Source organism: Colletotrichum aenigma, assembly GCF_013390185.1.
Source record: "Colletotrichum aenigma strain Cg56 chromosome Unknown KSG_Cg56_contig01, whole genome shotgun sequence".
NCBI classification, from domain to species: domain Eukaryota; kingdom Fungi; phylum Ascomycota; class Sordariomycetes; order Glomerellales; family Glomerellaceae; genus Colletotrichum; species Colletotrichum aenigma.
This window is the reverse complement of record NW_023500907.1, coordinates 3,907,642-3,934,097: the sequence shown is the minus strand read 5'-3', so window position 1 is coordinate 3,934,097 and position 26,456 is coordinate 3,907,642. Positions and strand designations below refer to the sequence as shown.

At 54.4% G+C, this 26,456-nt stretch overlaps 9 protein-coding genes across 9 annotated transcripts; 5 read left to right on the top strand and 4 right to left on the bottom strand.

Moving 5' to 3' along the window:
• Positions 1-47: 47 nt before the first annotated feature.
• GAP2 (General amino-acid permease GAP2) lies at positions 48-1,989 on the top strand (the record flags this gene model as incomplete). Its single annotated transcript, XM_037316295.1, has 3 exons — positions 48-604; positions 658-867; positions 927-1,989. 3 exons carry the CDS (start codon positions 48-50, stop codon positions 1,987-1,989), a joined length of 1,830 nt encoding a protein of 609 aa, XP_037185086.1.
• A 670-nt stretch (positions 1,990-2,659) lies between these two features.
• CGCA056_v001033 (uncharacterized protein) lies at positions 2,660-4,464 on the bottom strand (the record flags this gene model as incomplete). Its single annotated transcript, XM_037316294.1, has 2 exons — positions 2,660-4,090; positions 4,162-4,464. The coding sequence occupies 2 exons, from the start codon at positions 4,462-4,464 to the stop codon at positions 2,660-2,662; spliced, it is 1,734 nt and encodes a 577-aa protein (XP_037185091.1).
• A 1,823-nt stretch (positions 4,465-6,287) lies between these two features.
• CGCA056_v001032 (putative oxidoreductase) lies at positions 6,288-7,284 on the bottom strand (the record flags this gene model as incomplete). Its single annotated transcript, XM_037316293.1, has 3 exons — positions 6,288-6,717; positions 6,771-7,206; positions 7,257-7,284. 3 exons carry the CDS (start codon positions 7,282-7,284, stop codon positions 6,288-6,290), a joined length of 894 nt encoding a protein of 297 aa, XP_037185092.1.
• Positions 7,285-7,627: 343 nt separating this feature from the next.
• Positions 7,628-7,932, bottom strand: CGCA056_v001031 (uncharacterized protein; the record flags this gene model as incomplete). The annotated part of the gene is made up of 2 exons (XM_037316292.1): positions 7,628-7,711; positions 7,777-7,932. The coding sequence occupies 2 exons, from the start codon at positions 7,930-7,932 to the stop codon at positions 7,628-7,630; spliced, it is 240 nt and encodes a 79-aa protein (XP_037185089.1).
• A 1,685-nt stretch (positions 7,933-9,617) lies between these two features.
• Positions 9,618-10,129, top strand: CGCA056_v001030 (uncharacterized protein; the record flags this gene model as incomplete). Its single annotated transcript, XM_037316291.1, has 5 exons — positions 9,618-9,669; positions 9,722-9,742; positions 9,804-9,826; positions 9,912-10,041; positions 10,095-10,129. 5 exons carry the CDS (start codon positions 9,618-9,620, stop codon positions 10,127-10,129), a joined length of 261 nt encoding a protein of 86 aa, XP_037185090.1.
• Positions 10,130-11,121: 992 nt separating this feature from the next.
• Positions 11,122-12,602, top strand: CGCA056_v001029 (uncharacterized protein; the record flags this gene model as incomplete). Its single annotated transcript, XM_037316290.1, has 4 exons — positions 11,122-11,310; positions 11,364-11,860; positions 11,913-11,990; positions 12,044-12,602. 4 exons carry the CDS (start codon positions 11,122-11,124, stop codon positions 12,600-12,602), a joined length of 1,323 nt encoding a protein of 440 aa, XP_037186127.1.
• Positions 12,603-16,033: 3,431 nt separating this feature from the next.
• On the bottom strand, positions 16,034-17,584 carry BUB2 (Mitotic check point protein BUB2; the record flags this gene model as incomplete). The annotated part of the gene is made up of 3 exons (XM_037316289.1): positions 16,034-16,157; positions 16,208-17,022; positions 17,078-17,584. 3 exons carry the CDS (start codon positions 17,582-17,584, stop codon positions 16,034-16,036), a joined length of 1,446 nt encoding a protein of 481 aa, XP_037186126.1.
• Positions 17,585-20,685: 3,101 nt separating this feature from the next.
• Positions 20,686-23,234, top strand: CGCA056_v001027 (Sulfate permease 2; the record flags this gene model as incomplete). Its single annotated transcript, XM_037316288.1, has 2 exons — positions 20,686-21,108; positions 21,159-23,234. 2 exons carry the CDS (start codon positions 20,686-20,688, stop codon positions 23,232-23,234), a joined length of 2,499 nt encoding a protein of 832 aa, XP_037186123.1.
• Positions 23,235-25,310: 2,076 nt separating this feature from the next.
• CGCA056_v001026 (uncharacterized protein) lies at positions 25,311-25,673 on the top strand (the record flags this gene model as incomplete). The annotated part of the gene is made up of 3 exons (XM_037316287.1): positions 25,311-25,418; positions 25,482-25,541; positions 25,605-25,673. The coding sequence occupies 3 exons, from the start codon at positions 25,311-25,313 to the stop codon at positions 25,671-25,673; spliced, it is 237 nt and encodes a 78-aa protein (XP_037186122.1).
• Positions 25,674-26,456: the final 783 nt, after the last annotated feature.

Here is a 26,456-nt window from a genome sequence, read left to right as displayed (position 1 = left end):
CCTATACCCTCCCCGCGAAGCCTTGCCCACCACAAGCAGCAACGGGAATGGCGCCGTACAACGAAGACGTGGAACTCAGCACGCTCAAGATCAAGGAAGACTCCCTCACGCTGGGGAGCAGCTACAGCATGCGGCGCGAGCCAATCTACGACCCGTCCCCGGCGCCGGGCGTCTTCGCCCGCGTGCTCGAGTCCTTCCGCCGCGACCCGGGCCAGCACCCGCGGCCGAAGCACTCGTCCATCGACATGGAGGAGGCCGGCGGCGGCGAGGAGCGCGTCCTCAACGGCGTGCACTACTTTGACATCCACCACGCGAACCTGCAGACCTCCAACTCGCTGCTGTCGAGGAAGCTCAAGGGCCGCCACCTGCAGATGATTGCCATCGGCGGGTCCATCGGCACGGGCCTGTTCGTGGCATCGGGGACGGCGCTCGAGGTCGGCGGGCCGGCGTCATTGCTGATTGCGTTTTCGCTGGTCGGCGGCATGCTGTATTGCACCTGCCAGGCGCTGGGAGAGCTGGCCGTTGCGTTCCCCGTTGCGGGTTCCTTTTCAGCGTATTCGACGCGGTTCCTGGATCCCTCTTGGGGGTTTGCGATGGGTTGGAAGTGAGTTGGCTCTTACAGGTCCGCATCGTCGACTTCAGACTAACGCCTTACAGCTACGCCTTACAATGGCTGATAGTGCTTCCCCTTGAGATCATAGCCGCCTCCATAACGATAACGTACTGGGACGGACGCATCACCAAAGCGATATTCGTCACAATCTTCTTGGTCGGCATCATAGCTATCAACTTATTCGGCGTAAAAGGATACGGCGAGGCCGAGTTCATCTTTTCAATCATCAAAGTCATAGCCGTGATTGGCTTCATGTAAGTCCCGTACGCCTCCCCTCGACAGCATTGCCACTCCCTAACACGCGCCCTCAAAGCCTGCTCGGCATCGTCCTCAACTGCGGCGGCACCCCAGATTCGGGCTATATAGGCGGCCGCTACTGGCACGACCCGGGCGCGTTCCACAACGGCTTCAAAGGCCTCTGCAGCGTCTTCGTCACGGCGGCCTTCGCCTTCGCCGGCACCGAGCTCGTCGGCCTCGCGGCAGCCGAGACAGCCAACCCGCGCAAGTCCCTGCCGACGGCCATCAAGCAGGTCTTCTGGCGCATCACGCTCTTCTACGTCGTCGCCCTGACCCTCATCGGCCTCCTGGTCCCGTACAACGAGAAGCGCCTGCTGGGCGCCACCTCCCCCGCGGACATCACCACCTCGCCCTTCGTCATCGCCATCGAGAACGCAAAGATCGACGTCCTCCCGTCCGTCATGAACGCCGTCATCCTCATCGCCGTCCTCTCCGTCGGCAACTCCGCCGTCTTCGGCTCCTCGCGCACCCTCGCCGCCCTCGCGGACCAGCAGCAGGCGCCCCGCTTCCTCTCCTACGTCGACCGCAAGGGCCGCCCCCTGACCGCCATCGGCGTCGCCTCCGCCGTCGGCCTCATCGCCTACCTCGCCGACCTCGACGCCCAGGACGAGGTCCTCGACTGGCTGCTCGCCATCTCCGGCCTCTCCTCCGTCTTCACCTGGGCCTCCATCTGCCTGTGCCACATCCGCTTCCGCCACGCCTGGCGCGCAAAGGGCCACGGCCTGCACGAGCTCGCCTTCCGCTCCCAGGTCGGCGTCACCGGCTCCTACTGCGGCCTCGCCATGAACATCCTCGTCCTCATCGCCCAGTTCTGGGTCGGCGCCTTCCCCGTCGGCTGGGAGAACGAGGAGGCCTCGTGGGTCGCGCGCAACTTCTTTTTGAGGTACGCCGCCTTCCCCATCGTCGCCATCTTCTACATCGCCCACAAGCTCTACTTCCGCACGACCTTCATCCAGACCGACGCCATGGACCTCACGACGGGGCGGCGCGACTTTAACCTCGGCATCCTCGTCGCGCAGGAGGAGGAGGAGAAGAGGACTTGGCCGAGGTGGAAGAGGGTCTACAAGTTTTTGTGCTAAGATTCTGTGTTTCTTTGATTGGGAATTGTCAGCGATGGGATATTAGCGCGGCGTTTTGGATGTCATGGGAAACCTTTGGTGGATACCAGTTTTTAGGAGGGACGTTTCCTGGTCTCAAACATTTGGCAGTAATGAAATGAAATCTTCTCAAGTCCGTTCGTCTGCGTTCTGCGCTTGCTCCGCCGGTTTGCAAGTGTGTTACATCGTCCATTGGTACGGAAACGGCCCGGGCCTAGTCTGGGCGCGCAAGTGGGCATCTCACGTGGAACAAGAAGGCGTTGAATGAACAGGAATAAGTTGTCTGCTGGATATCATGGGCTTTGCAACTTTACAATAACAGAGGACCCTATTTTTCTCTCCTCACTCTTCAACACCCCTGATCCAACAAAACCTTCTTTCTCTCCCCTTCCCACACCGTGGTAGGGATGGGGCTAATACACATTCTTACTTACATCCAGGCATTTCTCGGCCAGGCATCCCCCGGAGGAGTTGGGCGGGCGCTGGACCGCTCTGGAGTAAACAAGACAAGGTCTGGTAATATCGCAACAATAAACGCTCCCGTGAATCGTGGGCAGCATGCAAGACATCTGAGTCGTAACAAAACAAAGAAGGGTGGCCCCGGAGGTCTTGCGCGTATGGTGTATGCGGCGGGCCGGTCTAGAGGCGTCGATTAAAAGTCCCAGAAGCTCTTCTGAGCCGCGGTCAGACCAGCGGGCTTGGAACCTCCCTTGGGCGGAACGGCCTTCGGGGTGTCCTCGTCGTCGTCATCTCCACCGTACAGCCAGTTGCGGTTGGTGCCCTTCCTGCCGCCCATACCATCGCCGGCAATGTTGATACCACGCTTGTCGCCGTCCTGGTCTTCGACCGCCTTTCTGGAGCCCATGCCGTCGCCGGCAATGTGAATGCCACCCTTGGCCTTGCCCGTGGGCGCCGGCTCGATGTTTTCCTTTTGGGATGCCGGGGACCGGTCGTAGGATTCCCAGTTGGCGTTCATCATGTTCACCGCCTTCTTGCGAGCGTCGCTAACACCAGGCCGTTGCTGAAGGCCGGCCTGCTGGCTGGGAGAGTCGTCGGACATGGCGAAGTGAGGGTCAAAGTCCTTGTGGCGGTTGTTCAGATTGGTGATGTTACCAAGGGCCTGATCAGAATCGGTTCCAGGCAGGGGCTTGCCGTCCTCGCTGTACAGGTTGTTCTCGTAGAGGTGCAGACCGGTGTTGTGCGCGGCACCCTTGGGGCGTCCGGCGGCCCGAGGCTGGCCATCCGGACCGTCATCCTGGAACTCAAAGTGCGGCTCGGCATCGCGGCGGGGCTTCTGCTGCACGGGACGGGCTGCGGGGGTGTCCTTCAAGTCGGTGTGGCCCACGTCAGTATCCCAGTGGCGCACATCCTGAGAGCGCAGAGTCTTGGTAGGCTTGACCTTTTGAGGGGTGACAAAGTCTTCGAAGCCCCAGCTGCTGTCGTGCTTGCCGGCCTTGGGTCGGCCCTCGGCGGGCTTAGGGGTGTCTTGCGGGTCCGAGCCGTCGGCGAAGTCAAAGTGCTGGAACTTCTTGGGGTTGGGACGGATGAACTTCTCGGGTGACGTCTTCTCCTCGGGGCTGTCGGGGACGTGGGCGTGCTCGTCCGCGTCGAACAGGCGGCTGGGCTGGAAGTTCTTTCCGGCACCAATCTTGGGAGCAACGCGATCGCGTCCTGCGCTGGGAGAGGCGGGCTCGTCGGCAGGCTCGTCGCTCATGATATCGTTGAAAGACCGCTGCTGAGGTCGGGTACCCGCATAAGGTGACACGACGGACCTGGCCGGACCCTCTTCAGCCTGCTGCTCTCTCGGCGCAAACAGAGAGAGGGAGGCATGGGGGTCGCGGAGGGCATTGGTCGAGCTGCCGCGGGACCGGTTGATGAGCTCGTTGGTGTCGGGGGCGTCGGTGACCTTGCCGGTGGCCTTCAGGCCCCTGGTGATCATTTTGATCTGCTCCTGGCTGTCACGGATGGGCCAGTTCCGGCCGGACCTTCCGATAATGTCTAGCTGCTTAAGGAGTGATCCTTGGTCCCAGCTTTGGCGGATCTGGGCAATCTTGCCCTCGCTGTCAAAGTTGACGACGTGCATCTGTGAAGGGCCTCGTATTAGCTGGGTCGCGCACTCAAGGGTAGACTCCTAGAGCGCGGGGCGGGACAAACAATTGGCAGGTGGACGGTGCGGTCAGCCAGGAAGTTGTCGTCAAGGCCAGGCAGGTAGGCACCTCCGCTGGTGACAAACTCCAGCGAGGTCTCAATCTCGGCGGCGATGGCATCGCGACCCTCAACGACGTCGAGGATGTCCTCCTTCTTCTTCTTCAGCTGGTTGCGCTGGGTGTTGAGGTGCTTGATGATGTCGGTAGGTCCATTAATGATGGTGGTGGTGGTGATGTAGAGGAGGGTGGCGTTCGGCGCGAGCAGCGACGAGTTGGGAGCAGCCAGAAACTGCTTGTACGTGGCAGACATGTTGCCGGCGTTGTGGGTGTATTCGGGTGAAGAATGCGACTGCGATGCGATGCGACAGAGGGCAGGGTATTCGTTTGTTTACCTGATCCTTGTGGGGTTTCGCAGCTGCTAGAGTGCACGGCTCGAGGGGCCCAAGCAGATACGGCAGAAGAAAGCAGAGCAGCAAGCCAGAGGGACAAGAGGCATGAAGGAGTCGACGGCGACACTCGTTGTAGAAGTGAAAAAGAAAGGAAATAAACAACGGATGGAGAACGTGTGGGTGGCTCAGCCCAAAACAAGCAGTGGCAGACCAGATGAGTTGTTCTGGAAGGGGGAGAGGGAAAATGAAGGGATGGGCCTGCGACAAGGGAGCGACGAGGAAGGGGAAAGCGCGACACGTCCCACGCTCATGCCCACGCTTGCCTTCCATTTTGTAGGAGGCACCATGGGAGGCACCATGGGAGGGGCCCATTTCTGGCAGGTCCCCAGAGTCAGCGCCGTCCTGCCATTGGATCACGACTGACTACCTTAGCACCGTAGCTACACTACACTACCTAAGGTAGGCTGCTGGGAAGACAAAGGGGGACGGAGGGGGAGGAGCATTATTTGCCGGCCTAAAAGAGTACAAAGAATGTTGCCCAGTCGCGCGGTGCTGCCCCGTGTCAGAATGTCATTCCTTAGCAACGGCCCGCAGCAATACCACCAAGCTTCAATAGAGTTTCCCATCGATCTCTGTTTGCATTGCCCTCCGCCGCCCAAGAACACGGCGACATGACTCCGTCCTGCTCCTTGCCTGCGGGAACGACGTCAAGCTCCCCAAACATGTTCGGGACCCGAAGAAAGCCTCGACTTGTCATGTCGCAGAAACCCGTGGAGTGGTTTGCGCCCAGCATCGATACCCCGTCGTCCGCAAGGCACTTTGACAATTTGCGAATCTGGGGGGCTAAAAGATCCGCGACCCGTGATGCGGTGAAACAATCAGATACGCGAACATATCCACTGCCCTTCCGTCATTGACTCTTATCTAAGCCGCCATCAAACCCGCCCAACGTAAGCTTGCATCGGCGCTGCTGTATTGTTGTTGCCGCAGAGTTTACGTGGCAAAACTATCTCACAACGAGCCTCAGCAAATACACGTTTTTGACACGGAAACTCAACAGCACATGGTTGCCCGGGAAAGCCACCGTGGCTCCCCGACTGGCACGTCTATCTAAACACACGGAAGCTCGGCTCTGTCGCGTCAATCCAAGTCAACAACGAAAACAAGATAAAGGGGCGCGACCGTTACTGCGGTCTCGCTCTAAACAGCAGACGTCCATCTCGTCCAATGAAAAGAAGTCGCCGATCCGGTGGTAATACGCCTCAATATGGACGGATATGCACAAAATGCATCAGAACCACTCTCGAAATGCAGGTCATGCAAAGCGCGTCGTCCCCGCTGCCTTTTAGCAGCTGGCTAGCAGCCTGTCAGGCCCGTGGTTGGACATGTTTCATCCTGGTCCCCTGTTTCATCCATGCTGTCCTCCCGAATGGGTTAGCTCTGCCGTCTGCAGTGTCCAGTGCCTCCAACGATGCTCCAAGCAATTATTGGGGATGATCAACGAGGCAGGCTTCTAGACAACTCGAGCTCACGTTTGTCTCTTTTGCGATCTATTTGAATTGGCGAGGCATTATTGCAGACCGAGACTAAGGCTTGGCTGATTAAGTTACCCCGCAGAAAGGCTTGCATCGTCGGATGTAAAGCCGAAGATTAAATGGGTCATACGTCATTCATCTGGTTGCAGCAGCTAATTACTAGATTAGTGTACATGCCGTCCTGGCCCAATGTGCCCAATTCTCACGACTCAACCGTTGACGATAGTGCCACCGTTGCAGTGAATTGTCTGGCCGCTGATGCATGAGCTGTCAGTCGACGCGAGGAACACCACACAGGTCGCAATCTCAGAGGGCTGCGCTGGACGGCCCATGGGGGCGGTGAATTGCTTCTGTGCCTCCTCGTTCATTGTAGCAGGGATGAGCGGCGTCCAGACAGGTCCTGGGGCGATGGCATTGACACGAATGCCCTTGTCGACAAACTGGTTGCTCAGGCCTCGTGTGAATGAGATGATGGCACCTTTCGTCGAAGTGTAGTCAAGCAGGTCTGGACGGCCGATGTAGGCGTTGATGCTCGCGTTGTTGATGATGGTTGAACCCTTCTTCATGTGTGGCAGGGCGTACTTGGAGAGGTAGAAGAAGGAATGGATGTTGACGTTGAACGTATGCACCCATTGGTCCCTGAAAGCACCGTCAGTGATCAAGTCTCGAACATACAGAGGTCATTGACGTACTCGGAGAGGTCCTTGATGTTCTCCTTCATCATCTGGTATGCGGCATTGTTGAACAGAATGTCGATGCTGCCCATCTTTTCGATTGCCTCGTCGACGACCTTTTGGCAGTTTGCACGGTCGGTAAGGTCAGTGGGCACAAGGTAGCACTTTCGGCCGTAGGCCTCGACGCGCTTCTTGGTCTCCTGTGCATCCTCCTCCTCCTCCTTCAGGTAGGCGATGAGTGAGTCGGCACCCTCCATTGCGAACAGAATGGCAGAGGCTCGACCAATGCCAGAGTCACCGCCTGTGATGATGGCCTTTTTGTCCTTGAGCTTTCCAGCAGCTTGGTAAAGCTTGGAGCCGCCATCGCCGTCTGGAATGCGATCAAACTGAGGGGTGATGGGCAGCTTTCCCTCCTTTCCTGGGAAGCTCTGATCCGTCACCGGGACACTGTGGCCTGGTGTTCAATTAGCGCTGGTGCTGTGACAGAGGCATTGTGTATCATACCCTCTTGAAATTGAGACTTGTCCGTCATCTTGGAGCAAGTGCGTTTGTGTAGTCTTGATTTGCAGTATGGGCTGGAGAAACTCTGAAGTGTGGTGTTTGGGTAAGGTGCAAATCGTAAATGAAGCACCGTCGGACGATTGAGATGAGCTCAAAAGCAGTTCCGTTCTGTATATGCCTTCGACCGAGGAAGGCATGGTGCAGGCGGGTTATCCACATACCTCATCATCGACGTCATCGTGACTGCAATTGCAGGAACATTACACGGTCGATGCCCAGGCGCTACCCCCTTGCCCGTCATGGTGCATGCACCAAATTCGGTGTCTTTGCGGCAAAAGATTGTGCAGTCTTGCTGATGGCCTTGACCGGAGCGTTTACTCCAGGATGCCATATTCACCGCTCAACGGTATCTTCTTTTTGATGAACCGATTGACGTATTCACTCGTTTCTACACTGGCCTAAGTGGTTTTACCACGTGCGTACGAAACAACATTTACGGGACACAGCATCGTGCAGGACTCCCATCAACTGATTCAAAAGGTCTCGCTACGGTAATGTCGACGTAATGACTTCGATCGATCGTCCGGAGACTTCGGTCGGAAGGTCTGTGCATCTCGGCCCCGCCTCCGCAATCCAGACCCGCGATTTCAACGGCGATCGGTGTCAATGTGGGGCACATCTCTGAATATCTCTCGGAGGTCGAAGCCGTAAGGCCTCTTGAACGTCCGAAGTACGCTTACCAAGCTCCGTTTGTTTGTTATTTTACTTTTCGTGGCTCTACCCCTCAATCCTCCGCTGTTCAGCCACTTGTGTCCTGAAGCGAGAGGGGACCCACGTTCGCAACGTCATAATCTGACCATCAAACTAGAACGCTTTCTTTTTCCTCGACGGCTCGACCTCGGGCCAAAAAGTTTCATTTTCCAGAGGCCAGCGCCGGCGTTCGCAGCGAGGGCAATACGGCATATCAGAGCTGTTATTAGCAGTCTAGCCTTTAGTTTTCAGCGATGAGTGGACGGTATCTAATTCCAAGCAAAATTGGAGGGTTTCGAGGACAACGGTGACTCCTAAATTTAATATCCACGGGCAACTCTTAGTGTCCTCGACACTACACCACGAGACAACTTCGCTGCGCCATTTCTCAAGGCTAGACAATGCCCGACATAGTCCGAACGTGGCTGGCAAGCCGTTCCCGACTCCCGAGAGACATTTTGCAAAAGACCCGAGGTGATGAAGAAAAGAAACCGAGCGAGTCAGTAGCGGCGCATAATTGCCAAAGTAGCGGATAATGGAGAGGGTCTCTGGACCACTCAAAGATACTTTGAACTGACGAGTCATTTTTTTGGCTGGTCAGTTCTCGTGTATCGGGTCCAACAACAGCGACGACGAAAATACTCTTCGAATCGATCGCACGAGAAACCACAAAAGAAAGGAACAGGCTGCAGGATTTCGACAGAGTTTTCTTTGTACGCGGCCGAGGCCAGGGCAACAAAAACTTGATGGCCCAGCCCAGTCCAGTTCATCCCACATCAATGCATTGTGCAGCCGGGGAACCAGGGACGGACGAGAGGCGCCGGGTCCGCTTCGTGAGCTGTCACCTTGACACGATCAGATCTCGACGTCGCCCTGGCGTCTCGCAACCTGAAGCACAGCATGATGCCGCGCAGGCCGGGTCACATCAAAGGCCTTCCTCGAAGTGCGCTTCGGCCGGTAGGCTGCCCCAAGCTCTTGTCAGATGCAACCTTTGAGACGTTGGCAGGCAAACATGTCCCGCTCCGAATGCCACCGCGGCACCTGCCTAGCATCAAGAGATCTGCCCCAGTAGGAACCCTCGGTATCGTGACTGGCACAGTTGCCCTCTTCCAATCGATTGGCGAGATGAGCTCTCGGCCCCTGCCTCCGGAGGTCCCCCGGGCCTGTGCCACCCTGGCCTCCGCAGCGTTGCTGCTCGACCTCCATCACGACTCCCCCTCCACATAGCGCCAACACCTTTCTTTTTTCTCTTGCCCATCCTACGAAGCAACCGTCAGCCGTTACGAATATACGGCCAGAATCCGATCCTTTCTGCTCACAGTCCGGGTCCTCTGCTCATTGCCCACTCTGTTGCATTTGACAGGTCACTTGAAGTCTTGGGCTCTTGCGCCGGCTTGGCCTGGGCCGTCTTCCCCGTTGCGCGCCCACATTTTCGACAACCTCGCAGGCCAAGCGCTCACGACCGTTGGCCGATCAATCCGACGTGCCCCAGTGGCTCGCTCGTAAAGGACCCCTGGACCTGGGGCGGGAAAGGCTGAGCTTTGGGCCTACGGCCGGTACTCCTGGGATGTAGCTCTCGGCTGCTACCCACTCATCGCACCTGTCCATCTTGCAATGTGGGTGATATGCATGTCACTTTACCTTACGTACCTTATTTTCTACAATCGTACGACACCCTTTGCCAGCCCTGCCCCGAGGAGAGTCTAAGGAGATGGCAGGATTCGGACGGATCATCCAGGGTAGTTCTGTGTCTCCCATCAGAATCAACAGCAATCTACCTCGTGCTCATTTCACGGTCAGGCGGAACTCTCAAATCGCCACCGGTACTTTGCTGGATTGCAATGCGAATAATGAAAAGTTTATCGAAATTGATGGTGGCGGTAATATTTTAAACTTAATGCGGACCAGGTCGATGGAGAGCAACGAGCCAGACGGCTAAAATCGAGCTTGCTCCGCACCTTACATCATCAACGAGAAGTGAGCGATCGAGCGAAGGCCTCTTTATTCCCAAATTTGACGCCCGAAGCTGGTTCTGATGGTTTCTTCTTCTCGTGGGATTCGAATGGCCATAGCGTACTGATGAATCTCCAGATCGTTCGACGGCCACGGACCCTCCGCCACTGTGATATCTGCAAGACGTGATAGCTAAGACATCTTCGGCATCACGCAACATTCTGCGTTTGCAGAAGGTGACACATCATGCCTTCGGTAATCGAGGCTTAGAAGCACGGTTGAGATCAGGCGGTGCCAAGATCCCACAATGTGTGCTTCAGATCCAACCCTCAAAGCCTAGGATTGATATGCGAGATATATCATATTTCAATCTTGCTTCAGGAACCGAGTCTCATATGATACCCGGAATCAAGGATGAAGAGACCCGGTCAGAGGAGCTTCGGTCACGAGCAGTTTCTCTGCCTGGCGACGGCACTTCTCACGCCGCCAGTCGACCGTTTCTCATGGAAGTCGTAGCATTCAGGAGTAGTATCTGCCCGACTCCTCTTTCCAGATCACTCGTCCAGCCACGATTCCTGTTACACCAGCAGTCTCTGTTAGTCTGATCTCTCGATTATGTTGGTAGCCGAATTCTGACAGTGGGGTTTTCTTTTCTCCAGCTGTGGATTCTCGCCTCTTTCAAGATGCATACTACTTGCAGAGGAGCCACTCGGGGCCGCAGACATACCAGGGCTTCGAAGGTGGGCACCTGTCAGCTGGCAATATCGTTCCTACATGTATGCGTACAAGGCAGTCCGTACATAGACGGCCCTGATCTTACTCTCCCAATGGACCACTCAAAACTTGGGACGCGGAAGTATCTGACCCCTGCCCGACCCTGCACGGGAGATGCGAGTGCGTTCCCCTATCCATCGGCTCGCAGACGTACCTGATCAAGAAACTCGCTCGCCGTCATACCGCCAGAGAACCCTCCATGAACGCCGTATTTCTTTTTCAATTTCTTTTCCCAGGCCCCCAACCAGAGGAGTTTTTTTTTGACAGATGGGGCCGGCATGACTTTGCCTGGAGGCTGGACTTATAAGTCCCCTCCCCATCCCATGATCATGGCACGGTTGATGGCGGTTTCCCCTTGTTCCCCAAACAAAGCTATTGTCATTCTGTCAACATGGATAACACGAGTCTGATCTTTGCGCGAGACGCTCAGGGCGATGTCCACAACCGTGGCATGACGCTGTTCGCAGTGCAGCTGTCATTCCTCATCGCGGCCGGCCTCTTCACACTCGCCAGAGCGTACGTAAAGGTACGGATCGTGAAGAGTGTTGGAGCAGATGACTACCTCATCTTCCTCGCAATGGTAAGTCTGGAGATGTCTCAATTCCCCGTCAGCCATACTCACACAAATGATAGATCATGTACACAGTCTACGGCGCTGTCGCGCTTCACGGAGTCATCCAAGGCGCCACCGGGAAGCACCTCACAGAGCTCACAGTTGAACAAGCTGCCATTTCCCTAAGGGCGTGGTACATCTGCGAAGTCATCTACTCGCCCATCACCCTCGCGATCCGAACGTCCATCTGCCTGCTGCTCCTCAGACTTGCCCTCAACAAGGTCCACAGATGGGTCATCTACGTCAACATGGCCATCGTCTTGCTCATTTCCATCGCCTACTTCTTCATCATGACGTTCCAGTGCAGTCCGCCCTCATACTTTTGGAGACAGCTATACGGCGAGAAGGGAAAATGCATCAACTACAACATCGTCCCCGATGCCACCATCGCGCACAGCATTATCTCGGCAGTTTCGGACTGGTGTATCGGGTTGTTACCGATAGCACTGTTGTGGAATGTCAATCTCAACCGCCGGACCAAGGCGTTGGTCGCCGTGCTTCTCAGCATGGGCATGGTGTAAGTGAATGGATCTCATAACTGACGTGCGCCCCTGCTAAAGCCATTACAGTGCCGGTGTAGCCCTCATCATTCGGATTCCCTTCATCAGACGTCTCGCTATCTCCACGGACTTCCTGTATGAGACGATGTAATTGCGCCCACCGCCTCATCACAGATACAATGCTGACACCCTGCCAACAGTGACATCGCGATCTGGACCGTCCTGGAGCCCGCCCTCGGCATCATCGCCGCTTCAGTGACAAGCATGCGCCCCCTCTTCCAAAGCTGGGGCTTCGGATGGAGCACAAACAGCAAACACTCCCGTCCTTCAGGACCCAGCTCTGGCCACCCCATCAACAAAGAGGCCGCCACTCCCCGGACGAAGGGGATCACCGACCACAGCGACTCCACCGCTCGCACGTACGACGACATCGAGAGGGCGCTGTCGCCTGAGGGCTCTGACATCGAGCTCAACAAGACAGCCCGGGAGGACAGGGGCAGCGACGAGCACGAATACCCCGAGTCCAGGCCGTCGTCGGACCTCGGGCAGAGGTATCAGCACCGGGAGCCTCAGCCCTGGCCCAGGCCGGTAATCAACGTCCGCACGACCATCGACATCACCTCGCACTCCATCGATCACGTCTTGCCGTCTACGACGTGCGTGTCTGATCACAGTAGTAGCGATGACGACGAGAGGCCGAGGAGAGAGGAGAAGATGACGCGTGATCAGCCGGCGCAGCGTTCAAAATTGGAGCATTAGAGGAGTTTGGTATACCCATTTGTCAAGATGCTAGCGATTATAACTATAGATGGAGGGTTTGGAGTTTTGGGTGCTGGAAGACGGGAAATGGTAAATGTGCCTCGTCGGGATGTCACTCAGCCGGGTATCTTGACCAAGGCTTGTTTTCATATGTTTGATGATTCATGACAAAGGTATGATAAGAAAAGAGCCATGGGACGTTGTATGTATGTAGTACAAAGCTGAGAGGGAATGGCATTCTGATCAGCATGACGAACCAACATCGCCAGGGTTATGAAGTTTGAATAGTCCCTATTCAATCGCGAATAGCTGTACAGAAATGCCGAGAATTGACGATGCAATAGTATGTCATGTTGCTAAGACTAGTTGATCAGGATGAAATTGGAGGAGTATGTTGCGTATTGCGTAAACACTTTCCCCAACACCCCCCGCACATCTACTCGAAGTAAGATCCAAGTTCACTTTTTGCGTTAAAACGACAAAAAGACCCTCGTAGAGACCAAACTCTCACTTACAGAGGGAGAATTCAGTGTTGGGATAAAATGCAGCTAACGGCCACGAAAGCAGCTAACACATCACTTGTCAGCCTGTAAAAATATAGATGCACTGGGAACTTCCTTCAGCACAATTCTAATCAATCCCGGTTATCAGTTGCTTTTCTGTTTCTTTGCGAGAGTAGAAGTCAGCAAGACGTTCCCGGTATGCTTGACGCTGGCTCGCCTAGTGAGGCTCTGAAGAGTCGGGCATCTTCTGTATGCCCCGACCTTTGGTTTCGTCGTTGGACGTCACCATCGCTTTCATGTTATCCGCATGTAAACGCCCGAGAGACACTAGACCAGCAGAGACATTGTAGAGTTGACTTATAGCAACGATTGCATTTCACCATCGAGTCGTCATGAATCCGGAAAGAGTTCCCTGAGGCTCAGCCTGAAGGCTTAAAGAACAGATACTATCTTGTCCGGAGAAATTAAAAGATCCTTGACCTGTTGTTATATAATGTGCTGAAAAAGCCCCATTCGTCCAAGCCGCGTTCGCCTCTGTTTATCTGTGTCACAGCACCCCTGATAGTTCTCATATGATTTTAGTATGCTGTGATGGCTGAAAACAACAAAGCAATGGATGTCATTTTGCGTCTTTCTTCTATTGGATTATCCTTTGCAATGCGGGATGCAAACATCACAGGTGAGGCTATAACTCACACAAGGCAATACTACCTAAGCTGAAGCTGCAAGTGTCACCAGTATCTGTCGCCTTGGATGGAGTATTGCCCTTCGAAGGAGTGAAGGATACTTACAACGGTGCTATCATCATCGGCTGCCACTTTCCAGCTCATTCATTTGTCAACGTATAATGACCTTCTAGCGGGGAGGTCTTGAAGAGCGACGGATATCCGACTTATGATCAATTTGAAGAATCAATCTACCAGGATCTGTGCTGTATCATTTATAAGCTAGATAGTCGTAGCGCAAACTGCTTTTCCTCAAGGCAAACCTTTGCGGAGATGAGCATCCCCTGGTCATTACCCAAAAGTATATCTGATGGCGATGGGAAACTCTTTCACAAAACAACTTTCTCCTTCGGCTTTCCTCTATGATCACTCGGCCGGGTTGGTGAACCTGAGACTGTTGCCGGAAGTGAAAACTATTCAGAAGTTGGGCTGGTGCTAGGTTCTGTGGAATAGAGTATACATATGGTTGCTTCTTCGTCACTATCCGCCCTTGTCCTCAGACGTTTCGTGTTCATTTCAACAGGTACGTTCATGATCAGAACTGTCTAATTATAGCGCCTTATTCGGTATAGATATGCCGTACGGCACTACCAGAAGTGCCAACCACAGGAGTCGCACGAATCAAGCCTGGGATTACATTGTGGAGAGAGTTCAACTCGTGATTACTTCATGATCCATGTCTATTTTAAAGGAAAGTCATAGTAGCAGTGCTCTTATTGCGTCGCCCCAGACACGAGTGAGCACGATGTCTAGAGACTTCAGCGCACTGTTATTCCGTTTGAATATATTTCCTACTTATCATGGCTTGTCATCCAAAACGTGAGAACGGCAATGTTGGTGTGGGTGAAGGATCATACCATAAAATCTTGAATCGCCCCAGTTAAGCCCTTGACTGCGTTCTTCGCTGCTGTCAGTACAAGGAGTTCGGCAGGTCTATGTTGTTTGTCAATCCACCTCCCCTTCTGGTGATTATCCTCAAGAATACGCCTGAAAGGTGGTGTTGATCTTTCGTTGTCAGTTTGCGGTAGATGAATCTCCAGATAGCTGAGTTCCTGACGAGTAAAAGTTCTTCCAACGGTCTTTTGGGGGCAGACAGCCACGAAGATTTTGGCCAGGATCATTTTAGATATATATAGCAAGCTCAAGTTATTCTGTATTCTAGGCCAATCATCATTGGACGCTAGCGGCTTCACATGTTTGGGTCTTCATTGATCGTTGCCACGAGAAAGCAGTTTGCAAAGCCTAAAGGAGTCCCAGCAGACATGATATAAATATGTTTGGCTCATCGCAAATGCTGACAATCCCACAGAGACGACCCAATATGTCGAGGAACTTTTTGATGAAGACAGAATGACGATGTCCCCCATCATTATCTTTTATACATAGAGGCCCAAGCTTATGACCCTTTTCAAGGAGGCACTCTTTCCCTGCTGGCTCTGGTGTATTCTGTCGTCATGATAGCGGACGTGAAGCGCAGCAGGTGACGACGGACGACGGAATGCTTAGGGATGTGGTACTCATAGAGTAGTCGTGGCATTGGTTCAACGGTGGAAGCAGAAACAGTGGTCGCGACATTTGTGATAACAAGGGCAGATGAAGGAAACCGGAACGGGAGGATAGAAGAAAACGCAAACAGATATTTCGATCCACGCGGACCGAAGCTATCAGACTTATATTTGCATGTGCGGACTTCACTTTCAGTAAACGCTAGGCAACGGCTGCTAACGGTCAGCCCACCATATCAGCCCTGCATGTCGATCAGCTTGCAGGCGTTGCTGGCTGGATCATCAAGGTAGGTACGAGGCGTAACCTCTCCGGCAGCGCAGCCGAGATCTTCATGTCTTGAGTGAGCCTTAAATTTGGCCAAATTCTGGCCATGATAACGGCCAGCAGACTTCACTTTACCCAGTCAGACAACCAGCCATCCTTCGTCGGCATAAAATCATATTAATCAAGTTCAACATATACACCTCAGGGGGCGCAACGTGCTTCGTTTGTTATCCCCCCTTCATCGTGCTTCTCGTGTTCCTGGACCCGTGGCTGCATTGTATCATTAAGCCTCGTCTCGGTACCCCCATCCATATTTTTTGAGTTTCCATCATCAAGTCGTAAAGGTATTTGGTATAGTACAATGGGCGTTGCGACATTCATCACAAAAGGAATCGTGGTTACGTGTTCCGAACCCCTGACCGCAGTTGATCAATTACTGGGCGTGGGTGACAATGGCAGCGTATGTATCGTCTGGTATTCTCTCAATGATCCAGAGCGTGCGTTCAATAATCTTATCCGCCTGGAGCGAAGGGAACGAGCGCAAGAGCTTGTTAGGGCTGATCTTGTGTTAGTGATCTGGTGTTCAAAATGGCGTGGAGAAGCTCACCTCGGCGAGCTCATCAGCTGATCCCGCATGCCCATGAGCTGGGCCACGATGCAAAGAATGTTCAGGTGAGGCCCGTAGGCGAAGAGAAAGTCCCACAGGCGCAAGACCTCGGGCAGTGGAGGTGTGCAGGCGCACAATGTCAGGACGGAAGGGAATGCGTAGATCTCAGCTGTCAAGCCCTTGGAGTGAAGGTATCCGCTCAGCTTGGAGTCGACAGTCGCCAAGACCTTGTCCACCAGAGCCAAGCCTTTGTGGACGCCATCCATCGCACCTCGAATGTATCCGGGGCACTCCCGCGTAAGTAGGGTGTAGAACGCAGTGAACGCCTCAGCCTCACTGCGCGCAGCATATAAGAAGGGAGCTGCCAACACATTCATTCCTTGGACATATGTCCCCGGCTCGGCAGCGTGACAAGACTCGGAGCCCTCCGTCGTCAACGTTAAAGCTCGCGCGCGGTTGCGAGCGGAAGGTGAGGCGGGGTTTGTGGAGTGCGCGGTGGCTGTCGAGTTCGAGCTGTCGTGGGATATGGAGCTTCGTCCGGTGCTGGGTCGGCTGAGCGAGCGATCGCGATCGCGACTTCGCTGCTGCTCGCGAGCGTCGTGCAGGCGCCAGGCGACGGCATTGAGGAGGCGGATGAGACTTGCCTCGCTGACGCGTCGGCGGAACAACGGGTCGGTGGTCAGGGTGCGGAAGGTATCGTTGCGGATCTTGGAGTACGCCGGGGACGCGCCGCGGTGGATGAGAGCAAGATAGTCGTCGGTGGGGAGGACAGGAGTGTCAAGGAGGATGATCCAGACGTAGATACGCAGCGTGGACTGTTCAATGGCGCATTAGGTTAAGAGGCACGTGAGGTAGATGAGAAGCACATACCATGCCGTCACTGTCGCTTTTGATACCCTCGCTCAAGACCTTGCGACGGGCCATTCCCAACGCCTCGACGGTATCTCCTTCGATTGGGCCGTCTTTGATGAGCTGGTGCAGAGACATGTTGAGGTACCGCGGGTTGATGCCCATCATGCTGCGCTTCGTGGCAGCCATGGCGTTCAGGTGGTGGTGGTTCGTCGCATCGCTGTTGGACCGTCCTCGCTGCGGTGATCTGTTCACGTTCATGGCGGAAGGGGTGCTCGCATCGCGTCGCGTGGGCGAGATGTTGCGTTGGGTCAGTCGCTGCTGCGCGATCAAGGAAGGCTGCAGGGGCGGGATCTGTTGGAGGGCGGCCTTGGAGCCAAGGTTGTGCGCCGACTGCAGTTTGCGCAAGGCGCGATGCGTCCGCGGCGAGGGGGGCGGGAGCAGCTCGGTGGTTTTCGCGTGTGACTGCACAAAGGCATGCGGCGCCGGGGGGCCGTTGAATGGATCTCTGGTCGGACTGGACGGCATATTTGCGAATGGAAGGGGAATATGCGGAATAAGGTAAGGTTGATAACGTAGGCAGGGGTGGTTTTTGGCTACATTCACTCTAAGAATTGGGAATTACAACGAATTATACGGGAATATCCAGACGAAAAGTAGAGCCCTGGGGATAGAGAAAGATAATGCCCAGCAAAAAAAGGGGGCAATTGCAGTGTAGCGAGGTGAGGAACACCTCGTGGACTGCTATTTTTGGCCCAAGGGCGGGGTGAGGAGGTTGGTGATTGCAGTTTTTGGTGTTGCCGATGGAACAGGCACAGGCACAGGCGCGCAGCGATGGTTGTGGTGTTGCTGATGTTTCCTTTCTGACTAAGGCGGCTCAGTTGCCCGGTGAGAGGCGGGGGCCGGAGGGGGGTAGAGGGGGTTTGCGGTCGCTGTAGGCGCCGTGTTTTTACGCGTTGCCGTCCGGGGGTTTGGGGGCTTCGAGGCTTCAGCTCCCCGCCTTCTGCGGCTCCTGAGTGGCTGATGCACTCAGCTCTCGCCCAAGAAGGCAATTGGAGCAGTGAGCTTCAGGGCATCCAGCCTCCAAAGTTGAACCTAGCCTCCAGGTCGTTCAAGGCGATCGCTTCCTGACGGCGCGAAGACTCTGCTGCTCTTTTTTCTTTTTCTTTCGGCAGTGCATGCAGACGACTAGTCGCCTAGTCAACAGTCCCGAACGGTGGTGCGCCGGTGGCTGGTAATGCACGGTAAAGGGGTTCGACTGACCTGGATATCCCAAGCATTTGGCCCTCGGGAATGCTTGGGAATTTTAAGAGATGATGCGCCACACCGAAGCCACGGTCCAGCTGCATCGCCACATTGATCGCTTACATAATTGAGAAGACACCCGGTCCGGAAGAACAATCTCACGAAATCTTAGTCATCAGCACGTGTCGCATGACTTTCGTCATGCGGCGTCGTGGGCGTCTTGGCAGTGTGGTACATGCGGACACCCATGACGTCTGGTCATTCGCAACCACATCCGCCCGACGGAGCCCCGAGTCCAGCGTCGATTTGTAACGGATCCGAATTCCAGCCAAAGCTGACAGAGTCGTCCTTCAAGCTCCCTTCCACAAACCCCATCACCTGAACCTGGGGGCCAGCCCGTCCCCTGTCTCTCCAGACTCTCATCCATCTGTCACTACGATGGCATAGCCCCTCCAGTCGAGTCCAGCCAATACCTGGCCGGCTTGATTCGCACGTCTGAAAGCCATTGGAACCATTGAGGCCTGGTTCTGTGCGAAGGCGTTCCGACCGTATCGGCGGCTTTGGAGTTTAATTCCGACAAGGTCAGGGAACAGGCCGGTTTGCCATTCACGGCAGGGAAAGCTTCGTACCGCACTTTGCCTCAACAGCTACAGTCCATCTCAAAAATGGCCCAATCACGTTGAGCATCTCCGCACCCATCTGCTCCACTAGCCATCACCTCAAACAAGGGTGCTATTGCACCATCGCCGAGTTGCAGAAGCTGAACCTCATTGGCCAGATCGTCCAATCCCGCACCCAAAGCGGTAGTTCGCTGGAGACTCGACCCCTCTGTTGGAACACTTGTTGCACAGCAGAAAGCACATACCTCATCCGACCGTCAGCTCTGATTTTTCAACTTCTCCATATTATCACCTCTGTCATCAAGGCACATGTCGCCCCGGCTCCATGACTGACGACACTTCAGGCATTGGCATTCTGCAAAATGTCCACCCGGCTATAAGGGACCCGGATTTTCTCCTATGCGAGTTGTACGTACAAACAACTCTTTCGAGAAGTCTGCATCCGCACTCTTTGTCACACAACTTGGGTGCTCCCGTGGCTCGACCTTGCAGTCTCTTTGGCTGACCGCGCGACGCATATCTCCGAGAGTGAGACCGCCTCTAGCATCGCCCGTTCCCCCACGCGGGCATTCTTCCGTCTTTGGCGCCTAAAGAAAAATAAGCACTCGCATTTCTACTGCTTGCCTGTGTCATTCCAATATCAAATAACCAACAACGTGCGGGTACCTCCTCGCGTTGTGGATATAACATAATTGGACTCGCAACATATCCCGTCCCCATCGGAGGCCCCGCTAAGCTTGGTCTGGCAAAGACTCGATGGCGACATCGCCCCGGTTTGGACATCGCGGGAGGAGTGCCCGTACGACCACCATAACAAAAGACTCTTCCGCTCCCTCCAGCTTCTACTTGGGACAGTGTCGCCTGTCAAAGCTGCGCCATCATTCCCTGACAGTCGCATCCTGAGTGATTCGCCCACCCCCCCGTCAGGTTTTTATCGTTTCTCCGTCGTCTTCTCCTCGGCCTCTCTGCTCTGCAGCATTTCACTTCTTGGCTGCCGCCGTCATCCCGGGGCCACATCTCTTGGCCCACGAGATCCATCGTCTTATCCAGCGGGAGAACCGTAGAGCCTCTGCTTGGCACTTGGCACCCCACTGCCGAAGTCTCTGAACTTAATTAATAACCTCGAGTCCCGTCCTCGAACGACTGTTGAAGAGCTTCGAAGAGCTTTGAAGAGCTTCCGTTCCAGTCGCACAACTATACCGCCCTGCGCGCGCGCAACACCCTCCGGTCCTTCGACATTGGCACCTGATCGTCACTGTTGTTTCAACGGACATACCCTTTTTTCCAGCTGTGTGAATGCGAGCGCACCAGTTGGCCTTATCACACGCCGTCAGATCACTACTGTCTGCCAGAGTCGGGGGGCGTTCACGAACTCGTCATTGAGTTGGGTCTCGACCAATTAATATCCCCTTGCTTCGATTGCGCAACTTTGCAAGGGCTTTGCGGGAGGTGTCAATTTCGCACCTACTACCCCAAACCGCCACCTCCGTCGAGGTTCGAGGCCTGAAATCGTTCTAGTCACCTATTGCGACATTCAGCTCTCATATATCGCACCCTGGTTCAAATTCCTTTCGCCCACCGCTCAGTCGGTTTATTCCGGGGCAGCTTGCAAGGGCCCAACTCGTGTGTGTGGCACGGTAGCCCCGGCGAGTCCTATATATCCTTGGGGCCTTCTTCCCTTGAGAGAGAGTCAGCAAGTACCTTTGGCTACTCGCTTCCGTAGCCGCCTGTCCGACCACTTCAACCCTCGCCAATTCTACCAACATGCCGGGCGCAGGCTCTAAGATCGGCCACGGCCTGGCCAAGGTCTTGGGCATCAAGCTCGACAGGCCCGAGAACGAGGAGATGCTTCGTGGAGAGTCTGTCTTCTCCGTTCAATCGTCAGACACCTTCGTCGAGGAGGAGCCGACAACCGCAGAATGGTTCCTCGAGCTCGTCCCTACAGGCGAGGAGGTTCTCGAGTACATCCGTTCCCTCTTCCCCTTTCTCAACTGGATTGGTCACTACAACCTGCAGTGGTTTATGGGTGACTTGGTTGCCGGTGTCACTGTTGGTGCTGTTGTCGTTCCTCAGGGTATGGCGTACGCCATGCTCGCGAAGCTCGATCCCGAATTCGGTCTCTACTCATCCTTCATGGGTGTCATTCTCTACTGGTTCTTTGCTACGTCCAAGGATATCACCATTGGCGTATGTTGCCCCTCAAACAAAATATATTGTACCCTGCTAACAGATCCCAGCCTGTCGCTGTCATGTCAACTGTTGTTGGTAACCTCATCACCGATGTTCAAGCCGACTTCCCCCAGTACGAAGGCTATCAGATTGCATCGGCACTGGCCATCATCGCGGGCGCCATCATCCTGTTCATTGGTTTGATTCGCATGGGATGGATCGTCAACCTTATTTCTCTGACTTCGCTGTCCGCCTTCATGACTGGTTCGGCCATTAGCATCGCGGTCGGTCAGCTCACGACATTGCTGGGTATCAAGGGTGTCAACACCCGCGAGGCCACTTATCTCGTCTTCATCAACACCCTGAAGAACCTTCCCAAGACCAAGATGGATGCGGCTATGGGGCTGACTGCCCTGACTATGCTTTACCTCTTCCGATACATTTTCACCACGGCCGCGAAGAAATACCCTCAGAAGTCGAAGCTGTTCTTCTTCCTGTCAACCTTGCGAACTGTCTTCGTCATCCTGCTCTACACCATGATCAGTTGGCTTGTCAACATGCACAGGCGCGACAACCCCATGTTCAAGATTCTTGGCGATGTTCCCCGAGGATTCCAGGACGTCGGTACCCCCAAGATCGACACCGACCTCATCAGTGCCTTCCTGCCCTTCCTTCCCGCCAGTATCATCGTTCTTGTTATCGAGCACGTCGCCATCTCCAAGTCCTTCGGTCGTGTCAACAACTACACCATTAACCCCTCCCAGGAGTTTGTCGCCATCGGTGTTACGAACGTCATCGCTCCGTTCCTCGGCGGTTATCCTTCTACCGGATCCTTCAGCCGTACCGCCATCAAGTCCAAGGCTGGTGTCAGGACCCCCTTTGCCGGTGTCATCACAGGTCTCATCGTCTTGCTTGCTATCTACGCACTGACGGCCGTCTTCTTCTACATCTCTAGCGCCTCCCTGGCCGCCGTCATCATCCACGCTGTTGGAGACTTGATCACGCCTCCTAACACTGTCTACCAGTTTTGGCGTGTTTCTCCCTTCGAGGTTATCATCTTCTTCGTCGGTGTCTTCGTGACCGTCTTCTCTTCTATCGAAAACGGCATCTACGCTACCGTCGTCATCTCCGCCGCCCTCCTCTTTTGGCGGATCCTCAGAGGCCAGGGCCGATTCCTTGGCAAGGTCAAGATCCACTCCGTCATCGGCGACCATGTCATCGGAGAGGACCACAGGCAAGTCGTTGGCGAGTACGGCACCTTCGATGCCGGCGATAACGCGGCCCGCAACGTCTTCCTCCCCATCGACCACGGCGATGGTACTAACCCCGAGGTCGAGCTCGACCAGCCCTACCCCGGTATTTTCATCTACCGCTTCTCCGAGGGCTTCAACTACCCGAACGCCAGTCACTCCCTTGAGTACTTCACCGAGTACGTCTTCGAGCGCACTCGCCGCACCAACCTCCAGAGCTACGGTCGCCTCGGAGACCGGCCCTGGAACGACCCCGGCCCGTCTCGCAAGGCTTCGAAGGCTGCCGCCCAGATCGCCGCTTCCGAGAGCAAGCCCACGCTCAAGGCTGTCATCCTTGACTTCAGCTGCGTCAACAACGTCGATCTCACCTCCATCCAGCAGCTCATCGACGTCCGCAACCAGCTTGACCGCTACGCCGCGCCCGACAAGGTCAACTGGCACATCGCTTGCATCAACAACCGCTGGACCAAGCGCGCCCTCGTCGCCGCAGGCTTTGGATACCCGGCCGACCGCGGCGACGGCCTGCAGCACCGCTGGAAGTCCATCTTCAGCGTCGCCGAGATTGGCGGTGCCGAGTCAGCTGCGGCAGTCGCGGAGAAGGAGGCCAACGAGAAGGAGATTTCGTCTCACGCCAGGAACTCCCGACACGCGGATGAGGAGTCTGGTAAGAGCGGGGCCTACGACGCGATTGACCCCGTCGCATCGTCGGGCATGCATCACGAGCGCGGCACCAAGGACTTCGGTCCCAGGAGGAGAGGTGTCGTGGTTCACGGTCTGAACAGGCCGCTGTTCCACGTCGACTTGACGAGTGCGCTGCAGAGTGCCATCGCCAACAGCGAAGGACGCGGAGAGGTCGAGCCGGGCCCGAAGAGCCCGGACACTTCTAGCGAGTAAAAAGGGATGGTTTTTTCTGGAATACTGGATTAGCGATTGATACCCATGTTGGGAAACATTTGTTAGATTGGTGTGGATGAATCATGAAAAAGAGGTGGTGCTTAGGTCTATGAGGGGGCACACACTCAGCCGTTGTTCTTGTCATTTACGCTTTGTTTGTTTGTATATTGAGCTTTGTGCTCGAGATATTCAGCATAGTATCAAACGGTCTTGCTGAATCGTTTGGCGAATTGCTTGTGTGACCATGTCTCCGGCTGGCGATACGGCATTGCGGCCTCGGTCGTTACTTGAGGGGACTCAAACACGACCGTCCAAAAGGACCTCTCAACGGACCGTCCTAACCACATTTGTCACGGCGGACCGACAGTCACTATATTTTGAGTCTTCTATTGAGGCGCTGTAAATAGGACAGCCTATCGCGGGGCGTGTTGAAAATTTTGGTTCTGATGACATTGATCAGTGATATCTGGAGATCCATTGGTTGCGCGGTGGCTTGGATAGATCCCTTCGAAGGAGATGGGCCAACCTTTCCGCTTCTTTCCGTCTGCTCAGGCGCCAGAGTATTCAGGCGTGGACTCAAGAGTCTTGCGTCTTGTTCTCTTCGGTCGCTGCTTGGCAGTGGCTTTTCAGTGACGGTGGTAGGCGCAAGATGGAGCAGACGTTTCCCGGCCGTTCTCTGCATCCTGAACCACGAGGAATTTAGAGAACCTCGTATTCTCTTCTGAAGGGCCATGTTGTTCTGCCCCATAAGATATTTATCTTGCAATAACTGCTTAAGTAGTATGTTTCACAAAATCACAACTATTCTACTTCAGGAACCAAGCCAACCGATGCGTCGGTCTCGCTTTCTTTCTGGGTCGAGGCGAACTCCGACCCTGTTGCCCGTACAGAATCGGACGACTGTCCTGTAAGCTCGCATGCTGCGTCAAGAGATACAGCGTGCGTCCTGAGTTTTCATCATTGCTATCTGCCGATTATTGCGGTGCATGTGACAATTGACAATGAGGTTCAGATATTGCGGCTGTGGATGGTCAGTGGCGATGAGCGCAGCAAGTAGCCCGGGATAGTGAGGATGAACACGCCCAGGCTTTGGCAGTGGCAAAATGGACGCAAAAGTTCAAATCTGTCTTGGAAAGTGCTTGTGAAATCATCACGTGGCCCCGGATAACTCTGTCGACGAATAGATATAGCTGATATGTTTTTTTTCGGGAGGTTTCTGATTTCTAAGAGCGTTGCGATTTCCGAGAGTGCCGGAATTTCGTGGAGAACATTGAAACCGTAGGAGGCGAGGAAGTAGCTGAGTCGGGGCATGCGTCAACTACGCTTAATACGAATTAACCCCTTAGACGAGGTGCTTGGCGTCTCTGCGGACGTCAATGACTCAGGCTCATTCAACTCTTGCGATTGGGAGTGAACTGCAGGTGACCTTTCAGGTTGCAGGCGATATACCAGTTTGACTTGGGCGAGTTGATGGTGTCGGTTTCCCGGAGTTCCTTCTCACTGCGACTGGAGAGGCCGCAGACCTTGACTTCGCCATCCCAATTGACTGCAACAGCACTGAGGCCCTGAGAATGGACGTCAGAATGCGGGGTTAGTTAGACTCCAGGAGAGTTGTAAACCCAAGGTACTCTTCTCCCCGGGCATGTCGTCTGATTTTGGAACGACGATTTGTTGACAATCTGAATAAGGTTTGTGTCATGTAAATGATTGAGCGGTTCATGTACGAACTGCCACTAGACGCTACAGAGATCGATTAGATTTACTACTTTTAAGGTGTGATTTGATTGATTGTATGAGTCAGTTTTGCTATTCTGCGACTGTAAGAGTACTTGACAATTTGATTCTGATACCGTTCAATCTAAAAGAAAGTCAAAATAGAAGCCAAGACTCGTTCCAACACATTCCATATCTGAAGCCAACTGCCGATGCAAGGATTCAATCGGGGTACTTAAAGATATCAGTAGAGCCGCTTAATACTGATATCCAAGGCCGTGTTACTGTCCCCCATTTCACGATCATTGTGTTGGTCTTAGAAGCAATCGACGATCCCAACCACATCAAATTTACACCTCAGCTATGCGCTTCTCACTCCTCGCTATCGCAGCCGCGGTCTGTGTCTCTTCAACTGCGGCAGAAGTTTATCTGCAAATTGGACAGGCGTGCGCCTCAATCGGAGATCCTTCTGTTCGTACCATCGTCCCGGGCTGTCTACATGATGTAATTTTACTGACCATGCTCCTCTTCCAGTGGGAGTCTAATTGCAATGCTGCCGACTCAGACAGGTGCGCAAGCTTATGCGAAGGCAGAGTGAGTATTCCACCACTTGTTGTTGAATCAAGGCTTGAAGTTCCTTCGCTTACAAGATTGTAGTGCCAAAGTGGTGACAATGGACGATGGATGGCTACTCCGAAGGGCGACTGCGATTGTTACTGCAACTAGCGAGTGCATGCATGGCAAAAGATTCCCGTTGAGCCACAGCTCATTGTTCCTGTTGTAGACTTAGTATATGTTTAAGCCTTGAGAAAAGACCCCAACTTGTTACATCAAGCTGCCCACGACGTGTGCTGTTCAACACAGTAACAAGATTCGCCGGCGTGGTGCATCCAATTCCAGCCTTAGTTTCTTTGGGCTACCATATCCCCTCAGCCCTGGGCCGGCCCAAAGAGGCCGAGGCCACATATGAACAGGCTAGAAGGCAATAAATGCGTGCAAGCTGCAATTTGGTCCTACTTCGAGACACTCAAAGACGTCGTAGAGGTTCGCTAAGCCAGCTGTGTCAAGATTCTCCTGAATCGATCCCTCTAACTAGACGCTGAGAATCGTAATACTGTCCTATAAGCTCAGATCCTATGACAGATGAAGACAGACGCAGAGGGTGAACTTCATTGTAGACAATGCGTGTGCAGCCATCACCTAGCCCAGGCTGATCCTGTCGACGAAGCCTCTATGGGCCTCTTCGCTTTCAATGTCTCTCACATACGACCATACCCACTGGAAAACTCGGGATCCCGTCCGCTCTTCCATAGATAAGCCAGTGAGGGACGGAGTAGTAGTCGGGTCGGTGACGACCGGCGAATGCCTGTTGTTGTATGTTTTTGCCCTTTCTGTGTCTTTTTTTGAAAGCTGGGGCGGAGGGGCGATTGGTGGGGATGTCATCGTGATGTATGGTTGGGGACGATGTGTCGGTCACCAAACACCTCAGAACCGTCACGCGTCTAGATG